The 24,388-nt window shown below is 41.9% G+C and overlaps 1 protein-coding gene across 2 annotated transcripts in view; it reads left to right on the top strand.

Annotated features, from left to right (window-relative positions):
* Positions 1-24,388, top strand: part of Ppp1r1c (protein phosphatase 1 regulatory inhibitor subunit 1C) — a 101,958-nt gene that overhangs the window by 34,011 nt on the left and 43,559 nt on the right. For both annotated transcript variants that reach the window (XM_055600722.1, XM_055600721.1), the window contains exons 3-4: positions 17,691-17,728; positions 20,616-20,676. In XM_055600722.1, the coding sequence (XP_055456697.1) occupies positions 17,691-17,728; positions 20,616-20,676 (99 nt within the window). The remainder of the gene's footprint in view (positions 1-17,690; positions 17,729-20,615; positions 20,677-24,388) is intronic.

Raw genomic sequence — 24,388 nt, 5'->3', positions numbered from 1 at the left:
TGTGTGTGTGTGTGTGTGTGTGTGTGTGTGTGTGTGTGTGTGTGTGTGTGTGTGTGTTTCTTTTCAGTCCTTGATGCCTGTGCAGTATTTGACACTGTTGGGGAGGGGAACGTTCTTGCAGTTCTTGCCTTTCGTGACTTTTGTCTTACTTTACTTCTCCCTGGGAGATCATGCTCTGATAATTTCCCTCCCACATCAGGCTTCTTATTTGCAAGGGTCAGTATCTTAAACATCCAGTCATGTACTCTTTGTTGTTGTTTGTTTTAGTTTTTGTTTTGTTTTGTTTTGTTTTTTTTGAAACATGGTCCCTCTGTGTAGTTCTGGCTGTCCTGGAACTCACTATATAGACCAGACAGGCCCCAAACTCACAGAGATCCACTGGCCTTTGCCTCCCAAGTACTGGGATTAAAGACATGTGCCACTATGCCTGGCTTAGTCATATACCCTTAATTCTCTCTCCCTCATTGTGTAGAATGGTCAGTTATATACTGATGGCTTCAGAATCAATGTCTTGGACTGAAGGTATTTGCTGATCTTCAAAAATCTGTGTTAAAAGTCATCTGAACATTGTATATGCCTGAATCAGAGGCATATACAATTTACCATGACTAAGAGAGAGTTTATTTTCTTTTACCTCTTCAAGCCTGTTGCTGGTCATGTGTTTCTTAACATTTAACCAAGTTCCAACTACTTCGAATTTTATCTGGTACACATTTCTCTAATGCAATCCATATAATCTATATCTCATTGCTGTCATTGATTCTTAGCACAGGCCTTTCTCTCTCTGTGTCTGTTTCTGTCTTTCTCTCTCTGTGTGTAATTTTATAATAATCCTATCTAAATTGTGGTGCCAACTTTTATTTCATTCTTCCCTTTCTAGCACATTATATTTCTAAAATAACATCTGATCATATCAATTTACTACCTAAGTCCCTTCAGAAAATCCAGCCACTGAGCAGCAAGGGGGCGGTACTCATTTCTGTTCCCTGCTATGACCCTTGGGGGCTCTGCCACCCCTGGAAGCAGGAGCACCAATGACATGCTTGATGCTCATGGTGCTTTGTCACAGCAATAGAAAAGGAACTAAGGTGCAAATGATAAACACAACAATTAGTTTCCTAAAGTCACGATAAATGCTACAGTTGTTATTAGACCATATAACTAAACAGATGTAACTCAGTGCAGAGATCAAAGAGGCCTTCGAAGAAAAGTAATATGTAAAGTACAGATTGAGGAAGGGGGAGCTTTATGCAGAGATGAACCTCAAGGTAGGAAAGAGGATGTTGCTTTTGAGGAACTGAAAATGAGCCACTGAGGGTAGAGAGCAGGAGTGGAGCAAAGTGTTCAGCCTATCGAGTTGCCATCACATACGAAGCGTCTGTACCTTTGAAGACAGTGCTGCCCTGGCTGACCAGTCATAATTCAGTTCTAGGCAATACAAGCCAGTTCTGGATGCCCTCAAACGGAGAATTTAAGAAAGTCACACATACCCCAGTGACAACACACGTGCAGGATTCAAGTACATCCAGGTACCCTGAGGCAAACCATAGTCCCTTCAACGTTTTCACAACAGGAAAAGCATAATTTGTACATAATTGTTAGTTTTATTGCTAAGGGATTTTTGGCCACCATTCATATTATTTACTGTAGTTGTTTGCACATATGAGACTGGAATGGAAGTGTGCTGGGTTGGACTGTTTCTCACACTGCCTCGTGATTGTCTCTTTTTTTTTTGAGGGGGGGCGTTGAGGAACAGTTTAGCCTTTCACCGAAAGAAAGGACTATGTCTGATTTGGCCTTAAATTGCTATTACCAAGCCCAGAGTTTGGCACCTAGTCTTGTTTCTATGTGAAGGGATGGAGAGAGACTGTATGCCCATGTCAGCATCTGTCTTCTGTGAATCTGAATTCACACTGCTTTATTCCTTTCCAACAGGCCTGGCTGGCAAAATTTATTGTATAAATGAATGCATGCTTGAATGACAAGATGGTTGTTATTGTACGAGTTAGATTATACATTTAAATGCGTAAGTAAAAACTGTTTTTCATTTCAGCAACTCTTAGTAACTGTTCAACTTATTTTTCAAAGAATAAGTATCTAGTTAGTCATGCAAGTGCTTTAATATAAAAAAAAATGCTGGGAGGAATACGTATTTTTTCTGTAAAAACTTTACTTCCTGGCATTCTTTCTGCCAATTTTAAATCCCCTAAGGGGAAAAAAGCTTAGTTTGTTTCCAAACCCAGAATGGTTTCACTGTAGGAATCCATAATATATGCACTCATTTTATTATGCCTCTGATTCTTTTCCCGTTTGGGGGTGAAGGAAGCAATCACACACAGCGACTGTGACTTTAAAATGGAAATGAATCTTAAATTTTAATGCATTCTGCAGCTTACAAATTCCCAACCACACCCAAGGATCAGTAGGCATTTACAACAAACACCTTAACGATTTGTTCTTTTCTTAATTTTCTCCTCAAGATTGGTTAGAATTCTTTTTAAAGGTTTTTTTTTTTCCTCTCTCATACGGTACATCCTGACCGCAGTTTCCTCTCTGTCCTGTCCTCGTAGTCCTGGCCCCCACCTCTCCTCCAGACCCACTGCTCCTATGTTTCCCTTCAGAAAATAGCAGGCCTTCCAGCAACATCAACCAAACCCAGCATAAGTTAAAATAAGACTAGGCACGAGCCTCATATCAAGGATGAATGAAGCAACACAGTAGGAGGAAAAGAGTCAGACAAGAGTCAGAGACAGCCTCTGCTCCATTAGGAGTCCCACAAGAACACTAAGCTATATAACCATAACATATATGCAGAGGACGTAGATCAGATCCACGCATGCTCTCTGATTGTCGCTTCAGTCTCCGTGAGCCCCTCTGGGCCCTGATCAGTTGATTCTCTGGGCTGTGTTCCTGGTGTTCTTAAACCCACTGGCTCTTACAGTCATTCCTCTCCTTCCATGAAATTTCCCGAGCTCCGCCTAATGTTTGGCTATGAGTCTCTCCATACACTCCCATCACTTATTGTGTGAAGCCTCGCTGCTAATGAATATGCTAGGCTCTGGTCTACAAGTATAGCAGATCATTAGGAGTCATTTTATTGTCTTCCCCCCACCCCTGGTCATATTTGGTATTATCCTAGGTCTCTGGGCTTCGAGCAGTGTCAGATCCTGGCTTCTTCTGGTGCTGGGTCACAAGCCAGCCCAGTCATTGGTTGGCCACTCTCACAATTTCTGTGCCACCTTTACCCCAGTACATCTTGCAAGTCAGACAAATTATAGGCCAAAGGTTTTGTGCTGGGTTGGTGTCCCTGTTCCTCCAGTGGAAGGGATATAATATTATATATTATTCTCATCTTTAATTCTTGTTGCTGCGTCAAAGCTAGGAAGGCATATTTAGACAGATTCGGAAGCAAAGTGAACACTCAGATAGGCTGAAAACCTATAAAATAACTATGTAAGGGAGGGAGATAAGGATATGTGTTTAGCTGCCTGAGGCTGAATACACAGAGGTAAATGAGTCCCAGGGATGGGACGTAAAGGGACACTGGCTGCTCTGGCTGAATGTGAGCGACTTCTGGCTCAGCCCTCCAGGGTGGCAACAGAGATCTGCACCTACCCCATGTGAAAACATGTCCTCCCAGGTGTTGTATTTGTCCCCCATCCTCCCAGGAACTGGATATCTTCGTGTCTGAGCCCATTTCCTGATAATGTTTGATTAGGTTTAGTTTGTCTTTGGCAGTTTCATAATATTTAGAGTTCACTTTACAGTGTATTCACCCGTGTTGTGGTTCTAATGTGTTTTATTCCCTATTTCCAAATCATGAGCTTCTGGTAATATGAGTCGTGGCCCTTTTCCTTCCCTATACATGGGACTCCTTGCCTTCTACTCAGCAGCAGCACTGGATGTAAAACTTAGGCCTATGTACACACTCAACTGTGATATCTGAACTAGTGAGCCATATCCACTGTAAAGGATTTGTAGATTTATAATAAAAATATTTATTATCAAAAATCTTGTGCAATATCGATAAACAGTAGCTCTGACTAGCTCTTGACATTTAATGAAATTCAAATATACAGAACTACAGGTCACAGGTCTAATCTATGGCATCGGTGATTAGCTTTGGGTTCTCTAGAGCACTAGCTGGAGCAAAGGACTTGTATGAAAGTGCTTTACTTGAGACATAATACCAAAAAGCGAGAGAGAGAGAGACGGGAAAGGGAAAGACATGGCGGCCCTTTCATTGGTGTAGGACGACGAAGGCTTTATTGTGCTGAGAGGTCATGAGAAGCAGACAGGAAGCCTTACCAGAGTGACACAGCTGAAGAGATGAAGGGTGAGTGAGCATGTCTGCCGCCTTCCACCTGGAGAGCAGGTGCTTGAAGATCTTGTCTATGGCTCCAGGCCCCTGCTGGCTGTAAGTCGTTCCAGGAGCATTCGCTCTGCCTGCATGTGGTCCTGTTAGAGACAGGGTCTCTCAGAAGAGAGGAAAGATGCTTGGGGTCGCCCTAACAAGTGCATGGGCTCTGTTGCTTCAATAACACAATTGCAACGTCTGTGCCTTGATCTGGAATGTACTCAGTTCTCAGCAGTGACAGTGCAAAACGGCTCTGACCCCCAGAGCAAAAAGAGATACTTTCTGTATCTTTTTATGTAAGTGATCATGGCTTCTTTAGACTGCCCAAATACCACATTTTAATGTAGACACAGTTTCATGAAACTTATATAGTTACAGAGTAAAAAGTCATAAATTGAGGCATTTTTCAAATATGTGAGATGGAACATAAGGTAGATGGTGAAAGCACACTGGGAAATCTTTGCTATAGGTTTCAGATGCTGCCTGATGACATTCTTAGCCTTTGCCAGTGGTGGAAACTAGATCTGTTAACACATTCCAGAAGGTTCGACACGATGGCTAGGATGTTAGGGCAGACAGAGGTACACGGTGAATAGCTATTAACAGGTTAGAGAAATACCTGTAGTACTTGGTTCTGGATCTGTAATACCCTGACCCTACAATCCCAGAGTCCTGGGCAGCCAACCAGCTTTGCAGAATCTTTAAAACAGATATGGCTTTTTCTCTAGGAACTTCAGTTCATACATTTTGATGGGAATCAAAATGTCAAATGGGCAGGATGACAAGTCAGATCAACAACACTGAGGAAGTTGACAGTATTAACTGAAGAACAAGCAGAGAGATAGACCCTTGACTGGAAATAAATCAGAGGGATTTTTGTTTGTTTGTTTGCAACTGTTTATTTCAGCCATGATAAAAATTTGGAGTGGGTTGAAAATGGGAGCTAGAATAAATAATCTTTAAGAAATTAAAAAACAAGAATATTTATCTTAAAAGATTCTTCTTGACCTTAAAAGTATGTAGGCAACTCCAAACAATAGAGAAATTTGAGAAAAACTGAGTATTAAAGATAATGGCCAACTACAGGCAAAGCAGAACATAAAACTCAGCATTTTTCTTTCAATTCAGTATTCACAAGTTATATTTGGAGGAATGTGAAATGTGTTTGGTCAACCACTTTATGTTCAGATTCATGTGTGTGGAAGCAAATTTGGTCCATCTGTTCTTAGATTATTTTCTTAAACTGCTAACATTTTATTTAGTAAGAACTGATTTCCAAGTAGTCTTATGACTCCCTTGACCTGCCAGACTTGCTCCAAAGTTCTGAAGCATGGCTGTTGTGTGCTGAATGATAAAGTAAGCAAGAAAACAAGCTAAAATGTTTGATTAACATGCTATGACGCCATTCCTATTTCCACCGAGCGTAGGAAGGGGCACCAGTATTTCCTCCACAAGTCCAGGCCAAATAGGGAAATGATCTGTGTAGACAGCAGACACCAGACAAATGCTTTGAGCATGCAGCACACATTCAAAGAGAGTGCTGTCCCCAAACAGAGTAAGGTGTACGCTGGGAAATGATGACATGTAGGTCATCGGAGAAGGCTGTCTCTTAATGGGCCTCTCTTTTTCAGTCTCTCCTTGAACAGGCAGGATTTCCACCAAGCTGTGTTTCTCTACCTTCCCAAAGCCTTTGTCTTAGCTCTCCCTCTTCTCATGCCCTCATTGACCTGATCACTCCATGATCTGTCCTCAGCTGTGCTTTCTCTCCTGAGCATGACTATTCCTGGATTTTCCCCACCGGAATAATCAATCACCTCAAAATCAACAACTCCATGAAAACTCAAAATCTGAGTGAGACACTGCATATGATCTTTTAAAACATGATCTTTAAACCTCTGCCTTGCGTTGCTGCTCCCTGCAGCCACACTTATCCGGTCAGCCGGCAAAGCTTGGGCATTCTTTCTCTTAAACATCTCTCCAGCCTGATTCGATGATTCACCCATTGCCTGAACACTGGCATCCCATCCTAACTGGGTGACTTCTGCAGCCCAGTGACCACCTACCTCTCAGGATAATTTCCTTAAAACGGAAATCTGGTCATTGTTTATTCCTGCATCCATCTTCTTTCCTCCCCGCTTTCACTCTTCTTGCCTCCCTCCTCCTTTCTCTATCTTTTTTTTTAATTACTAGTATAACAATATTAAACATGGTCTCACTCCATACCTTAGTTCTTTAAAGTCATTTATCCTACATAATTGGAACTTTGTACACTTTATCCTGCCTGTATCTTCCTTCTAAAGCTGAAAAGCACCATGCTGCCTGGGTATATGGTGTGTGTGTGTGTGTGTGTGTGTGTGTGTGTGTGTGTGTGTGGTCACATAGATATAGGTATATATGTGTGCTTATAGACTCTATTCAGGAGTTGTAGCCTTCAAAAATTGTTCATCAGTTCATATTAGAAATAGAGATCAGAAGTGTAAGTTGGAAATTCATGATAAGAAACAAGATGTATGATAAATAAGAAAGACCGTATTTGCTTGTATGGCATTATCTTCTCTGGAAGTGGAAAGTGATTGGTTTTAATCAAGATCTCAAAGAAGGTTCAGTAAGTCGCCAGCAGTGTTAGCCACCTGTTTCAGAAAAGAGGAAGCATTTACTTGGCCTGGGAACAGAAATAATTGCCCAGATATTGGTGAGCAGCCAATTCTATACCAAACACAGTTTGCCATGCGTCTTGGGAAAGTGGGTATTCTCTGAGTTGCACCATAACCATTCACTCTGTTGACCCACTCAGCCATTTCTGTTCTCAGCCAGCCAGTGGGCTTCATCTGAGGAGTATGTTGAAGAGCAATGTTGTGCTATTTTAGGTAAATGGCAGATAAAATGGTAATGATTCAAAATTTCTAACACCAAAATTATTCAAAGTGTGACTATTTAGAAGAAACTATAGCTAAAAATGGCTTGAAACACAGTATTGGGAGACACCAGATGCTTATTAGTAACTATTCCATTGATTTTTTTTTTTTACATTTCCCAGAATATCAGAGAATTGTTTTAGCATTGATTTTAGCATTAATGTAAGAGTCTATATTTTATCACCAATTCTTTAGGTGATTATTTCTAAAGGAGTTGTTTTTTTTTAAGACTTTAAACACCAACAAACCAAGTAATCCAATTAAAAATGGGGCACAGTGCTAAACAGAGAATTCTCAACAGGGTAATATTGAATGGGAGAGAAACACTTAAAGAAATGCTCAAAGTCCTTGGTAATTTGGGAAATGCAAATCAAAACAACTCTGAGATTCTGTCTCACATCCATCAGAACGACTAGCACCAAAAACTCAAGGGATGATGCATGCTGCAGAGCATGTGGAGAAAGAGGAACCCTCCTTCATTGCTGGTGGGAGTGTAAACTTGTACAACCACTTTGGAAATCAACCTGGTGCTTTCTCAGACAATTAGGGATAGTGCTCCCTCAAGATCCAGCCATACCACTCCTAGACATACACCCAAAAGATGCCCCAACATTCAATAAGGACATTTGGCCAACTATGTTCACAGCAGCTTTATTTATAATAGCCAGAATCTGGAAACAACCTAGATGTCCCTCAACGAAGAAATGGATACAGAAAGTGTGGTACATTTACACAATGGAATACTATTCAGCAATCAAAAACAAGGAGATCATGAAATTTGCAGGAAAATGGATGGAACTGGAAAAGATCATCCTGAGTGAGGTATCCCAGAATCAGAAAGACACATATGGCATATACTCACTTATAAGTAGATATTAGCTATACAATACAGGATAAGCATACTAAAATCTATAGTCCTAAAGAAGCTAAACAAGGAGGACCCTAGGGAAGAGGCTGAACCCTCACTCAGAATGGCAAACAGGATAAACATCAGAAGTAGGAAAAGACAAGGAACAGGACAGAAGCCTTCCACAGGGACCTCTGAAAGACTCTACCCACCATGGTATTAAAGGACATACTGAGACTCATAGCCAAACTTTGGGCAGAGTGCTGGAAACCTTATGGAAGAAGAGGGAGATAGAAAGACCTGGAGGAGAAAGGAACTCCACAAAAAGAACAATAGATCCAGAATGCCTCAGCCTAATGGGGCTTTCAGAGACTGATACTCCAACCAAGGACCATGCATAGAGATAACCTAGAACCCCTGTTCAGATGTAGCGCATGGCAGCTCAGTCTCCATGTAGGTTCCCTACTAAGAGGAACAGTGGCTGTCTCCAACATGAACTCAGTGGCTGGCTCTTTGATCACCTCCCCCTAATGGGGGAGCTACCTTGTCAGGCCACAGAGGAGGAGGATGCAGCCAGCCCCAATGAAACTTGATAGACTACAGTCAGATAGAAGGGGAGGAAGACCTCCCCTATCAGTGGAATAGGGAAGGGGCTAAGGAGGAGAAGAGGGAGGCAAGGTGGGACTGGGAGGAGATGAAGGAAGGGACTACAGCAGGGATACAAAGTGAATAAAGTATAACAAAGAAATTAATCAATTAATTTTAAAAGAATTATCATGTTGTTTAAACTGATACCAGTAAACTGATAAAATGGAACTATTTTTCTGAAAGAGATGTGACAAATTCAAACTCAAACTTGAAAAAAAATCAGTGATTGGCAATGATGCCTGATGAGCTAGGAGATGCAGCAACTTTCAGGTCCTCCAGTAACTCAAGTGTGTGTGTGTTGGGGGGGGTACCTAATACCTAAGTAAGAGAAGCTGAATTTGTAAATGTCAAGAAGACTCATCAAAAACCTGCCCTGGGAACTTCAGAGACTTTGCCTTTCGGGCTCTCTTTCCATGTGCTGGAAACCTGTAGGCAGAAATATGATCTGGAATCCTAAGACAAACCGCCTGAGTGTTCTCCACCATCTCCGGGGTTTTCTTTGCCATTTCCTCTTCTCTTGGCACAGACAGCCCCTACAGTGCGCCCAGGTCTTGCTGGATAGCCCTTACAATGAGGTATGTTATAGAGAGCTCTGGGGAAAACCGATTTGGTTATGAGATTATCTTCAATCAAAGTCTAGAAAGCCGGAAGTGGTGTCAAAAAGAAAATACAGCCGAGTGACTCTGGACACAGCAGGCCAAGAGTCCTGCGTTCTGGTTTATTTTCTCCACATCTTTCTTCCCAGTGCACATAAATTCATTGTTCTGGTGATTTCAGTCTGGACCCCAGTTTTGACAACAACATGAAAAAAAAAGTTTAAGTGCTTAGAGGAGAACACAGAAGAAACCATAGCCTGTGGCTCAATTTGATGCACCAAATAATAGGCCTCCAGCACAGCTGGGCAGGCTCCCAGTCAAAGGACTAATGACTAAGGCTGGTCTTGGGGAGTGGAGGAGGAGGGGAAGCCAGTGTGAAAGGCTTCCTTCCCCATAGCTGCCTGAAGAGAGTTCGGATAGGCTTACTCCACTCTGCCCTGCTGTGAAGGAGTTTCCAGCAGTCCGTCCAGGCCTCTACTGCTTGTAAGGAAGACAAGGTAGATTCATCCAGCATGCAAACCACTTACTCTACACCAGGAAACTGAAACTGCAAGGAGAAGAGAAATCTCAGGGCGTCCAGTACACACGGCAGTACAGTCCCTGATCTGCTCCTGGTTTATTCCTCAGTGCTGGATGCTCACGGTGCTGACCCATCCAGAACTGGTGGGCACAAAGGCCTCTGCGCAGGCCTGCCTTTCCTTGTCTCCCACTTGTATTGTTTAGTTGTGCAGGCTGATCATTCACAGAAGCATTAGACGTATTGCCAAGGGTTTTAGAAGGACTTCTCATCTTCAAACCTGAGAAAGGAAACAGAGAATCAGCCAAAAGGCAGCAAGTCAGATTCCTCTGCTGTTTTCAGCGATGTGATGGTAAATTCCTTCAGAGAGTGCCAGACCTGGCACCAGTCCCCTTGTAATTAAGCCTTTATGGCTCACACGTGCGCACACACACACACACACACACACACACACGACTATAAATTGTGTGTATGTGTTTTCTGAAATGCTGCTCTCACATAAAATACAACTGATTTTTAGTCATACCTAGCAAAGATCCAAAAGATAAGCTGGTGAAATATCCCAAGGATTTAGGGTCATGGCCAAGTGTGCTGCTGGAGTGGAAACCCCGTTTCCTAGAGAGAAGGATTGAGAAGGGTTGAACATAAACCTGGAAGACGTTCTGAGCTTTCACACTAGACCTATGCACACGAGTTTATAACACATTTTCCCAGATGAAAAGAGTCCAGGGATGTGTTGTCGTAATCACATTCAGAAAGAACTTAGTTTACAGGATCAGTGTGAAATACCTGTGGTCTAGACCATGTATGACAACATCCTCCCTGCTCGAGAGGCCTGTGTGTGTGTGTGTGTGTGTGTGTGTGTGGCAGGCTTTCTCACTGAACCTCGACAGTGAGTCAGCCGCCTGTCTCTGCCTCCCCAGTACTGGGTGACAGCTGTGTTCTGCTGTGCCCGGTACCCTTGCCTGGGTGCGGGGCATCTGAGCGCAGATCCTCTTGCTTCCACAGCAGCGTGCATATTACACCTGCACCGTCTCCTCAACCTTCTCCTGTTTCTAGATCTCAGCTCGAGGGTCAAGACCCTTTGGGGCCCAAAGACACTTTCACAAGGGGTTGCATATAAAATATCCTGAATATCAGATTTTTACATTACTGTTCATAATAGTAGCAGAATTACAGTATGAAGCAGCAATGAAAATAATTTCATAAATTCAGTTTTGACCCAAAACATATGCATAGCTGTATCTACATACTGTATAGAACACACACACTGCAGAGCACACATATAACTTAATAGCTTGCTAGTTGAGAGGTCTCCACAGACAAACATAATCAGTCAAGAAATTATTATATCCGTCTTTGTAAACCTACATGACTTCTATTATTTAATTCAAGCTTTCTTATTAAAGTATGTAGAAATTTTGTACCTGGATGAATATTCTTGAGTTAGATATTATGCAATATTTCTTAACTATAAATATTGCTTGCCTACAGAAGCAGAGTGCTTCGAGACAGCATTAAGATAAGTAGATAGTGACATCTCCCAAACAATTACCATGATGTAAAGGAATTCAAACCATTTGGTTTGGGTTATAAAGCTATAGATGTGATATTCTAGATTTAATAGAGATTGATGCCTAATTTTTTATAAACTCCTTTTGAGACTGACATAACATAATTATAAATATTGTGCATGTTCTTATAGTTTTGAGAAAATTGTAAATAGTCTACCATAAAATTATGATTTTAATGGTAAATTTGGTAGAGGTCAAAGATATTCAGTAACACTGTGTTTGACAGAAATATTATCAGTTTAAATAAAAACTTTAGCTTTTATTCCCCCTGAAAAGTTCCCTCATTTCAGGAACTCATTTTATCTTTTTCGTAGGCTTACTTTTAAAGGATGGACTCACGATAAGTGATCAGACAAAAGGATAGCAGTGAAATGGACAGACAATAATGTAAAAAAAAAAAAAATCTCAGCTTCCTTCCTCCTGCTAGGGTAAGGAGTGTGCATCTCAGCCCTCTGCCTCTCCACCTCCTTCTCTCTTTATATCTCTCTCCGCCTCTCTCTGTGTGTCCTCTGTCTCTGTCTCCCTCCCCTCCCCCTCTCTCTTTGTGCATATGTGTCCCTATCATGTAACTTATGCTTAGATAACATCAGGAAATGCTGTTTCAAGTGGTGGTCACCGTGACCTGTTGAGACTATTACCACACACGCTGGTGGTGGTTTTATGAAATCCAGTTCAAGTTTAGTGAACTCTGCCCGTGTGGGTTATGATTGGTCACGCTAACTCCTCCCCTCACGCCACCTGACTGTTAGTGTCATATCAGTGTAAGTAATATGGAGTGTGGTGGCAGTTTGTGGGGCGACATGTTTCTATTCCAAGCAGCATTTTGCGTCGTGAGGAAAGGGAACCAGGCAACCTATTAGGACTAGCGCTTCTCTTTCATTTCTTTGGCAGTCATCTGTGGCAGCTCCTCCTTTGCTTCCTTGCCCCGGGTCTGTATATAAGAGTTTTTCTCCAACATACTTAACAGCCATGTACCCCTGATTCTAGGCAGCAATTCTGGCTTTTGTTTTTTTTTGCACAGGACGTCAGCCTTTTTACAGATGGACTGAAAATTCCAGTTGCTTCTGGCTACTTCTTCATTCCAGAGCCTTCTGGACCCAGTTTCTCACCTGCTTTTTTAATTGTGCTTTTTGTTGTTGTTGTTTATGTGTTTGTTTTTAGTGTTTCAGGCCCTGGAGCTCTTTGATTCCCTTTAACCGTGACTTTATTTTTCCAGCCATTTCTTAGGTTTAGCCAGTCACTTCTTTCCCTTTTGAACAGGTGAAGTCTTCAGAGTATCAGTTTTTGATACTGTTTTTCAGAGTATCAGTTTTCGATACTGAGTTCTCCAGTTTTGTCTGAATTGGCCTTTTCTTTTGCATTTCTGAAACAGCTGCTTAAAGTAAAGGCTCAAGTTTATCTAAACACATGAGAAGGTGCATCTTTAGAGCTTAGCCTAAGAAACTGAATCTCCACCAGGGCCCTCTATTTATAAGCTAGTGCAGTTCTGCAAGAGACACCCTTAGTAAACCATTCATTTCTTTGGTTTTAGTTGGTCCATGAGGCTAAATTTTATGAAAGAGTCTATTACATATGACTTTACCCTCATAGATTTTTATATACATATATGAGAATTTCTATGAATTTCTCATAGACATGCATACATATACATGTACACACACACACACACACACACACACACACACATACAGCTTGATGCTGATTTCTTTCCTGTCTCCAGAAACTAGTGCAAAGTCAAACATCCTAATTTTCCTTGATTCCCTTTTGAATCACCTGGCATGGTGATGCTTATGGCACTTGAGTGTCTGTTGCATTTCCTTGGACTGAGTAAAACTATTTTTAAGGTTAGAAGTTATGGCTTTGCTTTAACTGGTATTCAAATCAAACATTTCCTGGTTAAAGTAACTTTTTAGCATTTGCTATCAATGAAGAGTAACCATTCTGCTGCGTTCTGGGATAAGAAGATGGTCTTCTTTCATGAACCATGAGTATCAGGTGTATGTCTTTGACAAGATGCTATTGTACAGCCCCTATGCTTCTCTGCCAAGAGCAGTGGAAGAAGTAAGCAGAGACTATCGCCATTCCTCTGCAAGTCCTCTGTATGGTCTGCAGAGTGCTCTCTGACAACCGAGGATGACCTGGAAGTTCTGACCCTCCAGCTGCTACCTCCCAGTTACTGGGATGATAAGCATGAGCCATCCTGTTGTCCCTGTGGCACGGGACTATTGAAGCCAGGCCTTCACAGATGCTAGGCTCTCAGCCTACCGACTCTACTCTAGCTCCAGCCCTAAAGCAAGGAACTCTTTCTGTCAGACCAAATGACTATTGAAAGAGAAGATTAAAAGTATGATATACCTGTGCTTGCAGACAGGAGCCTAGCTTAACTGTCCTCTGAGAGGCTTCATCCAGCAGCTGATGGAAACAGATGCAGAGACCCAGAGCCAAACAATAGTGGAGCCCGGGAGTCTTGTGGAAGAGTGGGAGAAAGGATTGAGGGAGCTGGAGGGGTCAAGGACACTACAAGAAGACCTATAGAGCCAACTAACCTGGGCCCATGGGGGCTCACGGAGACTGAACCACCAACCAAAGAGCACGCATGGGCTGGACCTACGCCCCTACACATATGTGGCAGATGTGCGGCCTGTTTTTCATGTGGGTCCCCTAACAATGGGAGGAGGGGCTGTCTCTGACTCTGATGCCTGCCTTTGGATCCCTTCCCCCTAGCTGGGCTGCCTTGTCTGGCCTCAGTGGGAGAGGATGCACTTAGTCCTGCTGTGACTTGATATGTCAGGGTGGGTTGGTACCCATGGGGGTCTCCCCTTCTTGGACAAGAGGAGGGAGGAATTGGGGGAGGAGGTGTGAGGGTGGGACTAGGAGGAGAGAAAAAGAGAGGGCTACAATCAGGCTGTAAAGTGATTAAATAAAGGGGAAAAGTAAAAACTGTGTCTTTCTGAAAATTTTATAGCTTCAATATGTATATAAATTTAAAGAATTATTTTCATTTTTATTATGTGTATGTGTCTGTGTGTATATGTGTCTTTGAGTGTCTGTCTATCTGTGTCTGTGTGTGAGTCTGTGTCTGTGTGTGTGTATCTGTGTGTGTATGTATCTGTGTCTTTGTATGTCTGTTCCTGCCTCTATCTGAGTGTCTGTAACTGTGTGTCTGTGTATATCTGTGTCTTTGATTGTCTGTGTATCTGTGTCTGTGTATGATTCTGTGTGTCTGTGTATGTGTGTGTGTGTATCTTGTCTTTGTGTGTCTCTGCCTGTCTCTATGTGAAGGTCTGTAACTGTGTATATCTGTGTCTTTGAGTGTCTGTGTATGGTTCTGGCTGTCTGTGTATATCTGTGTGTGTGTGTGTGTGTGTGTGTGTGTGTGTGTGTGTGTGTGTATGTATCTTGTCTTTGTGTGTCTCTATGTGCGCGTATAACTGCACTCACCAGAAGGGGACATCGGATCTCTTAGAGCTAGAGTTTGTGAGTCATTCAACAAGAATGCTGTTTCTTATAGCAAAGCATCACGTGCTCTTAACTGCAGGGAGATCGCTAGCTTGTCATCAATTTTTGTAGTTTTTAATTATGGATAGTCAACTAGAAAACTTCTCCTCAATTAAAAATTCATTTTGTTTGATTGTACCCAAAAGTAAATCAATTTTTCTTGTCACTGAGAAAGTTTGACAATATTTGAATAGAAGGACCTCTTCTCCTATTTTATCGGAGGTCCAGTATCCCTGAAAACTGCTGAAGCTGGCCGTGGGGATCACAGCTTGGAGCCTGGAAGAGAACATGTGGTCACTATAAATGTCATTTTGATGTTACAGAGAGTTGGCAAGACTTGAATGTGCTTTTATGGGGCTCCTTTGTTGGTGACAAGTTCCATGGTGCAAATTATTAGGGACATCTTGTTTGTATTCATTCTCCTTGTAAATGTGTCTTATGACCAGACACTGTAGGCTTATATAAGCGGTTATGAGGGCAGAAAAGATTATTTTTTCCTAATCCAACAACAACCTAGTAAGGAAAAGGAATTATCAGTGAATTTTAGGGAAACTGTAAAATGTTTTTGAACACTTTTACCTCTGTTTGAGTTGCTTTGACTTAAAATTTACTTAATTCTTTACTTTCTGGATAGGGATATAGGACTGAGTTTTCTCCATTTTTGTTTCTATAGCAAAGTGAATTTTTGTCATTATCACACAATAAAAACCATAAAGGTCTTTTATATTTGATTATATGATGGACATAGTTCTTATTGAAAGATACTCTTTTAGTGTGTCTCATGAGAAAGTACAAAATGTTCAGAGTGACTGAGTAGAGCTCATTTGGGTCTTAAAATATTGTTTTAGATATTAGTTTAAATATTGGAAAGCTCGACAGCATGAGACCAAGGTTGATTATTGTGGTCATTTAGCATTACAATTGGTCACTGTGCTGGCGTGGCTACTGTGGATCACATGTGATACTTAACGGACAGACGATAGCGGAAGTTTGCACACTGATGCTGAAGCTTCTCAGTGGTGTTATTTTTACACAGAATACATAGATGTACATAGAAACATACATACTCATGCCTGCAGAGAAAGCTGTTTGCTACCTCTAGCTAGCTCTGGGTAACTGGTATGTTCTGCTCCGTCTGTGTTTATATTGAATCTGTAGGTTGCTTTGGGTAAGGTGGCCATGTTTGCTATGTTAATCCTACTGATCCATGAACTCGGGTGAATTGGTTCATTTTCTGATATTTTCTTCAAGTTCTTTCATATATGTTATATAAAACATATGACAGCCCAGAGCAAAGGCGCGGTTGCTTGGCGGAGGACTGCTGGCTGCTAGTTGGTTCAGCTGCCTTTGCTGTTTGCTGATTTGCTGGTTTCCTGGACTGCTGGGTTTCCTGACGACTGACATTGGTGTTGCCCCCAAAAGAATCTACGACCCTACCCAGCACGAAGTAGCAGAGAGAACTCTGCTCTCTGACCCCACTAACCTTCTTTCTCTCCTACCCAGTGTTGGGGGGCTGGAAGAGAGGTAGAAGTGTTTAAGAACTCTAAATAAAGTAGGTTGTTAAAAAGTCTAAGCCTATAGCTGAAGCCTTCTTCCTCTGGGCTGTCATATTCAAACTCCTCAAAGTCCTCAGAAGTCAACTAATTCCAGCTGGCAAAGACCACGCTCCGCACGAGACACTTAACACGTGTGGACAAACTAAAATCCTCAAGTTGGAATTATGACAAAAACATGTTTACATATCATAAGCCAAAACATCCCCAACTGTGCCTGGCTTTTCGTCAACATCTTAAAGTTTTTAATTACATAAATCTTTCACTTGCTTGGGTAGAGTTACCCCAAGATATTTGGTATTATTTGAAGCTATTATGAAAGGTGTTGTTTCCCTGATTTCTCTCTCACTCAATTTGTTATTTGAATATGGGAGGGTTACTGTTTTTTTGCGAGTTAATTTTGTATTCAACTACTTATGTTGTTAATATTCAAAGACAAATCCATTATTCAGTTTTCAACCCCCAGATTAGTCTTTTGGTTTCGGGACTAGCATAAGGAATAAGAAAGGGCAACTAGGTCAAGAAGACAGAAACCAAACAAGGCTAGAGGGAAGGACTCTCAACCCAGCCCAGGCCTCCGCGGAGTGGCAGACCTGAGCAGCTTCGCCTGTCTCCACTCTGTACAGCTGGTGAAAAGCTCTGAGCACTTTCAGAGGAAAGAGTTGGCAGGTGCAGGCTCTGTACAGAGGCCCACGGAAGGGAGGCAGCTGCTGCCTCAGGAGTCATGGAGATGAAGCTGGCTGTGAAAACAAGGCTCGTTAGTGACAAACTCGAAGACCCCGGAGCAGGAGCATCAGCATCCTAAAGTTATTGGCAAACGTAGGGAAATCAATGAAAACAGAAGAATGCTTATGTCTTGACGCTGGGGGACTGACGGTCAGAGCCATCGGTCGTGGCTCTGAGTCACGTGGCTCTGACCGTCACATCCCTGGGGTCCCTGAAGGCTGGCGAGTCTGGGTTGTCAGACGCAGGACTTTCCCATGCGTTTTCTTAAACTTTTGGGAGAAGAATCTCTCAGAGGAAAGCAGCTCACCTGTCTCCCCGTCCTCTGCCCTACCTCACGGTTGTTATACACGCATATGACAATTGCTGAAAATATTTCTAACTGTGATTTTGAAGGTTTTAGCATGCAATTATAAGAAAGACCATTACATTTCTAATGAATTATATCAACTTCTCTTTCAGAAATTGAAGAGAAGAGAGTGAGCAACACACAGGAAGAAGTGAGTTTTCTTATATTTCAAATAACTATGTTAAAACACAATTAACTGTGATAACATCACTGTGGTTTCTTTTCCCCCTCCTTATTCTGGGGATCAAACCCAGCGTCTCCTGCACAGGCACGCGCCCGACTCAGCTACACCCCTAGCCCAGCATACTCTTTGGAAGAGAATTTGTTGGTACTAGTCTACATTAATGTTAACTCTGTGTGTGATAATACCACAGACAATGTAAACAAATGGCATGAATAAATATTACTGTGTTATAGAAAGTACTAGGTTGCTTTTAGTGAGTTTGCAGTAAAATAATATGAAAATCTCTGCCTCTCAGTTACCTTACTTCTTGCTGAAACTTTAAGCCCTGCAAAAATTTCTAAATTAAAACATTGACTTTAGTGGTAGGATATGCCAATAATAATTTCCTGAGTGATTATATATGAACCTGATAAGCAGGTCTGGGCAACATTGAAATTCAGGAGTAAGGGCATGGAGGCTGTGCTGCTCATATCTCGAAAGGCCTTTAACTGTTTAGAGCCAAAGACAGCCCCATTGACAGCCCCATTGCTCAAATCTGGGGAGAAGGAGACCTAGAGCTTCGGTAACCAAAGCTAATGGGTTCCCTGAATAACAGGTTCAAATACGAACGTAGAGCCAGTCTGAACATTCAACACCTCTTACCTTTTTCATATCTATATGAACAATTCAGGTAGGAACAATTCAGGCAGGGGAGGTTTGGAGATCTGATAGAGAATATAAAACATATTGTAGAGAAATAATGTAGAGTCAGTAAAGGAACAAAGAGAGAATGGATGGGCTGTGGGTGTAAGCAGTTTCCCTGATCATGAGTAAATGTACAACACCCAAAGGGGAAATTCTAGAAATTGCAAAGTATCAAATAACATTTTCACAGCTTTAAACAATTTACTGAGAAAGTAGGTGCAAAAGCGGCTTTGAAAACTAAGCACCTATATAAAGTAGGTTTCATTGTGTTTCACCATTATCCTGCTGAGACAACACAACATTTCTGTAGAATTGGTTTCCTACTTAGTGTAGAATGTGTGTATGGAAAAAGATACGTGAAATCCCAGAGGTAGTGGCTGCTGATCAAGATCAGCCTGACGCGACTGAAGCAAGAATGATGCCCCAGAATCGTCAGTCACCTACATGGTTAATGTTAGGGCACCACAGAACTCTGCTCCAGAGACTACGCTGGGCCGGACGAGTAGCTCAGTGGGGAGTGTGCCTGTGTGTGAGCCTGGGTTCCATACTCAGTACAAGGGAAAAAACAATCTCTGCTGCAGCTTGCTCATTTGCTAAGCATTTGACAAGTGTTCGTTTCAATTTTCTTACCTTTACTTTTTGATAGACTTATTTTGCATCAGTAAATGATAACATCTGGATGATGACTTTGAGGACGACTTAGTTTATACAAATGTGCCTCACTTCGGGCTAACACTTTACAAAATAATTTCCACTTTCTTTCAAACTCTATACCTCACATTCTTTCGTATATGCATGGAAAAGAAAACCACTTCTCAAATATGCCTTGTAACTATTTATACTTAAGTTTTTCTCAGCAAAGGTCACTGCACATGATAGAACTTATTAATTAGGACCCTTTCATTCATTGCATTAAAATATTTTTAAGTTTTCTTTTTGACACAAAGTGTCATGTAGCCCAGGCTGACCTCAGTGTCACTAGATGGCAGTGGCTGGCCTTGAACTTCTGACCCTCCTTCACCCACCTCTCTAGCGATAGGACTGCAGACATCCACAACTATAGTCCATTTTATGAAGTGATGGAGGAGTCAAACACAAGGCTTCGTGCGTGCGAGGCAACACTACAGGTCTGTCCTTTCAATAAACTCAGTAAAGTCGCCTGGACACAACTGACTGAGGCATGAACTACATAAACAGTAAGAATAAATAATACCTGTAATATAGAGATGATTCCATATAATTAAAGAACAGTGGTTTTGACCTTGAAATATGTTCTTATATTTGCCATTTTAAAAAGTGAAACTTCTAAATAGCCTTGTTATGATCTGGGATGTTTATGTTATAGTGCTATGTAGCAGTTTTGGTAAGAAAGAACTTACCAAAAGGTAAGTTAGTAAGTAAGGTAACTTTCCAAAAGGACAGACAAAAGAGTATTACCTTAACCTTGTCATTCTGAGTAAAAGCAGGCTTTAAACTGAATGTGTCAACTCAAGATTGCTTCTACGAATGAAGGAATCTAATTTTCTCATTGGAACCCTCATCAGTTACAGAGGCAGATAATATAAATATACACATATATGTACATATGTTATGTGTGTGGATCTATATCTATCTATACCACTGGCCTATTTTTTGATGTACACTTTGTATCAAACCCATGTTTTTCTTGCAATTGGATTACTATCCTTTTATTTCCTTAAAATAAACTAATCTGGGGGAAGGCGAAAGCTCAACAGGCAATTTTGCAAACAAGCCTGACACCCCAAGTCTGATCTCCAGGACCCACACCTAGAAGGAAAGAACCAACTCTAGGAATTGTCCTCTGACCTACAGGCGTGCACCAAGCATGTGCCCACCCACCCACATGCGAACACAAATAAAATGTAATAAAATCACATACAATATTGTAAACAAATTTTAATAATAAAAGTAAGAAACAATTTCAAGATCTAAGAGCTGAGAATTTTATGAGGAAACAGATCCTTTAGCTTTATACAGTTTGGGGGTCTGGGGTATCACTGAGCCTCTCTGTAATTGATTACAGCGCTACTTCTCCGTGGGGAGACATCGCAAAGGCCTTGGAGATTTCGCGCAGTTTTGTCTTCTTCACAGGTCTGACCGCTGTGTGTTTTCTGCGCAAGTCTAACGCCTTTGTTTTCCTTGTCTGCAGCTGCAGAACGCATCCCCTAAGCAAAGGAAGCAGAGTGTGTTCACGCCGCCTGCCCTGAAAGGTACTGCTAGGGACCATTCCGGGGTGTCATGAGTGATGGGTGTCAGGACCCACAGGCTGTTTGTCCCTAAGGCTCTTCTGTAGATACAGGCTCGTCTCAGCTCTGCCTCTAGCAACAGGGTGGAGATCCACAAGAGATTTACCTCTCTGAAGCTTTGTTTCGTCTGGGGTGGAGGAGGCAGTTGAAATTAATTGATAACTTCAGAGTCTCAGAATTGTAGAATGGGAAAAAAAAAATCAGTTTTCAAAATAAGGACAAAGACTTTTTTGCTTTTACCTTTCAAAATCTAGTTCCTTTGGAAGAATTTTTTCCATAATCTCTCCTTGTGCTTGGTGATCAGCACGTGATTCTCAGGAGTCTCCCCCTTAAGCACTGTAGAAAGGACACAGGGTCGCATCACCGCGGCCTCGGGTCAGGAACATCTACTGAGCCCAGTGGAGCACCAGTTTGCTGTACTCCTAAAGCTGCCCCCGTCACGCCAGAGAACGCTGGCTCAGAGGCTGGTGTTTCCCCAGACCTTCTCTCAAAACTAGAACCGCCAAGTAACATTTAAGTGTATCAGTATTTTGACAAACACTAGTTCCAGGAAAGGCTTCTTTTCTTTTTCACACAAAAATGTTCCTGACACAGGCTGCGACTGGTCAGGCCAGCAGGCGCGGTCCAGCTTGGCTCCCGGCTGCTGGTTCAGGCTCATCACGCTGCCCTCCAGCTCTGAGTCAGCGCGGGAGAGGCCAGCAGGGAAGCTGAGAGGTCTCAGCCAGGAGTGAGAGCTGCCAATTCTTCTTGTCTTTTCCGGGAGGTGGGATAGGAGTGGATTCAGAGCGACTCTCAGTAAACTTCCGTGCCATGCAGCCATAAAAGGCCGTTTCTGTTTACATAAGGCTGAGGAAATAACACAGCCATCTGCATTGTAGCTTATCGTAAGGTAATTACTGAAATTCCCCGGCGTCACTGTCTAACGATCAGTGTAGGGTTTTAGAGATAGTTTTCACTGTGAGTGATTTGTATTTTTCAAGACACATCAGGTTTGGCATGAATGGACAACGGTGAAAGATGTATGTGCAGTTGCTTCGTTATCTCCTCTGTTCTATTTTGGGTTCCCCTAAGCTAAATAAAGTTGTACTGTCCTCCTGTCCTCAGAGAATAAGTATTATTTTGAAAGGAAAATCTTAAACTCAAAGGCCTAAGAGGCCATGGTGTTCATTATTTTTAGCTCTCAAATATCTTAAGAATGTGGGATCCTAGAATTTAGGGAAGCTCGTTCTACTGAAGCATTTTTAATACAGCTTTATGCTGTGGAGTCCAGACATTACTCTTCAACAGCCACCATCTGCAGCAATGAGCCAAAGCCTAAAGGAAGGGCAGCCATGCCTTCACCCAGGCGTCGGACACTGGTCCAAATCACTTAGTGAATCTCCATGTGAGTTTTCATCTTATGATAAAAGGAAAAGGGCAAATCGAAATGATTTCCTCCATTTATCTGTTCCTAAGAGCTGGAAAGGTGTGTCCGAAGACCAGCTTAGCCAACTGCAGCCCATGGTCTATCGTGAGCACAGTGAGGATTTAATCGTAAGAGAGACGGCTGAACAGAGAGAGAGCTGCTGAGAGGCTAGACATATCGGATCAGTCCCCAAAATGTAACGTTCTTCAGACTGCAGCGCAGTGGCGCAGCAGTGAGAGAAAGATGGTCTGCTGGGAGTGCAAAGCGCCAACAGAGGCAATTAACAGCTGTGGAAAAAGAGTGTTCTGAGGGAAGGTTGGCAGTGGCCTTATGAAGGAGCCAGTGAGTGACTGGCTAGAAAAATAAAACCAAGAAGGCAGAGTCTGACTTCTCTTGCTTGAGGAGTTACTGGGCACAGTAAAGGTAGGACGGGAGTCTGAACTTCCATCTACTGCTGCTTCCCTCCAGCCTATAGGGTCATTTATAGTTTCTCTTCTGAGATTACTGTAGCACAGACAGTAGACTTAGGAAACAGCAGGCTGGGCTAGAGAGATGATTCAGCCATTAAAGGCTAGGCTCACAACCCAAATATGAGAAGAAGGCATGCCTACATGGCCTGTCGGGATGGGAGGAGGATTTCCTAGGAAGCCACAAGGGAGAAGAGCAGAGCCTGGTGTGCTGTTCTACCAGGCTCTCTGCCTGAAAGAGGTGCTGTCGACCCTCAAGATCTCCAGATTGCAGCTAACTACTACATTTCTGCACTTGAATGTTACCAGGATTCTCTAATATGTCTGGAACCAAACCTATAAAGCTTTTTTTGTTGTTGTTGTTAAATCTTGGATGATCCTAATTTGTCTAGATGAGCTAAGAACAAAAGAAAGACTAAAAAGTGGGGTGGGCCAGGAAGCAGGCTTGGAGAAGGGGGCTGGCATGACCAGTGATCAATTCCATTGTCCAAACTTATTTCCCTTCCTTCTGGAAGCTCTCCTTATTAGGAAGATCTTCCGCTGAGGCTCTTCTTGTGTGTTTATGACTTTTGTTGTCATTCTGTTCTGAGTCTTGCTACTACTGGCAGCACATTTTTCAATATTAGACACCTAAATATTTCAACACATCTTTCAGGCCCTAGTCACATCCTGATGTCAAGCAGGCTTGCCGTTTAGTTTCTTTTACTCATTCTTGATTTCTTTGTAATCTCTATTTTGTCTATATCATTCTAGACATACATCTTTCAAAATCAACCTAATATTTGGAGTGAAGACTGATGTGAAGACAAAGAAGCAGTTATGCCTGAAATTTCCTTCATGCTCCCAAACTTAATCTCTTAGCTCAGCCTACATCTAGCTTTTCTGCATCTGTGTACATTGTGGAAAATAATAATTTACTATGAATCTAAAAATTCTGAACCTCAGTCATGTACTGACTTCCATATTCAGCAATCGTTTCTCATTATAAATTTTAAGTATTTTCTTACTCCAGCAAAATGGAAGTCAGCACTGTAGTCTCAATGGGCTTTGCTATCTTTTTGGCTGTTGGATTGGCGTATCGTTGTTTGTCTCCTGAATCTACCATTCATTCTGGTTTCAGTTATCTCAATGGTGTGCCATCCACAGAGGAAATAAATTTATCTTTTATATTCTTAATCCAAGTCCATTACAAAATTACCAAACAGAACAAACTGCACCTGCACACACACACACACACACACACACACACACACACACACACCACTGTCCTGGACCACATGTGTCTCTCTGATTGACACTCTGTTTGACTGCCACAAGTTAGCAGTTATCTACCAGACGTAATGGGATTCTCCCCCTTCTATTCTGAAGTCCTCCAAAGCACTCTTTTTTAGCAGGTTGTTGTATTTTAAATATGTTGTGTTCACCTCACTTTTTATAACCATATGGATCAATCATAAATTTAAGATGTATATTGTACTTAAAATGACAAAAGTTGACATTGTCATTGAAAATGCTTTTTTCTCCTCACACTGTAATCTAGTGCTTTATTATCAGATAAGTAGAAAGTTTTGAATATTATCATCAAATTCACAGCTGATGACTGTCCCTGTGTACTTTATATGTTTGTTTATGTGGTGGTCAGACTGCAATTTACAGAATATTCAATTAGATTATTATTGGATTGCTTGAATCTTGTTTTCAGAAAGGCAAAGTGAATTTGAGTCCTGGCACAGGATATGGCTGACTCATTTCCACCAGTGTGTGTGTGTGTGTGTGTGTGTGTGTGTGTGTGTGTGTGTGTGTG

Source organism: Psammomys obesus, unplaced genomic scaffold (genome assembly GCF_907164565.1).
Source record: "Psammomys obesus unplaced genomic scaffold, mPsaObe1.curated_primary_1811, whole genome shotgun sequence".
Taxonomy (NCBI): Eukaryota; Metazoa; Chordata; class Mammalia; order Rodentia; family Muridae; genus Psammomys; species Psammomys obesus.
Note: the sequence above shows the minus strand (reverse complement) of the source record. Positions and strands in the feature narration are given on the sequence as shown.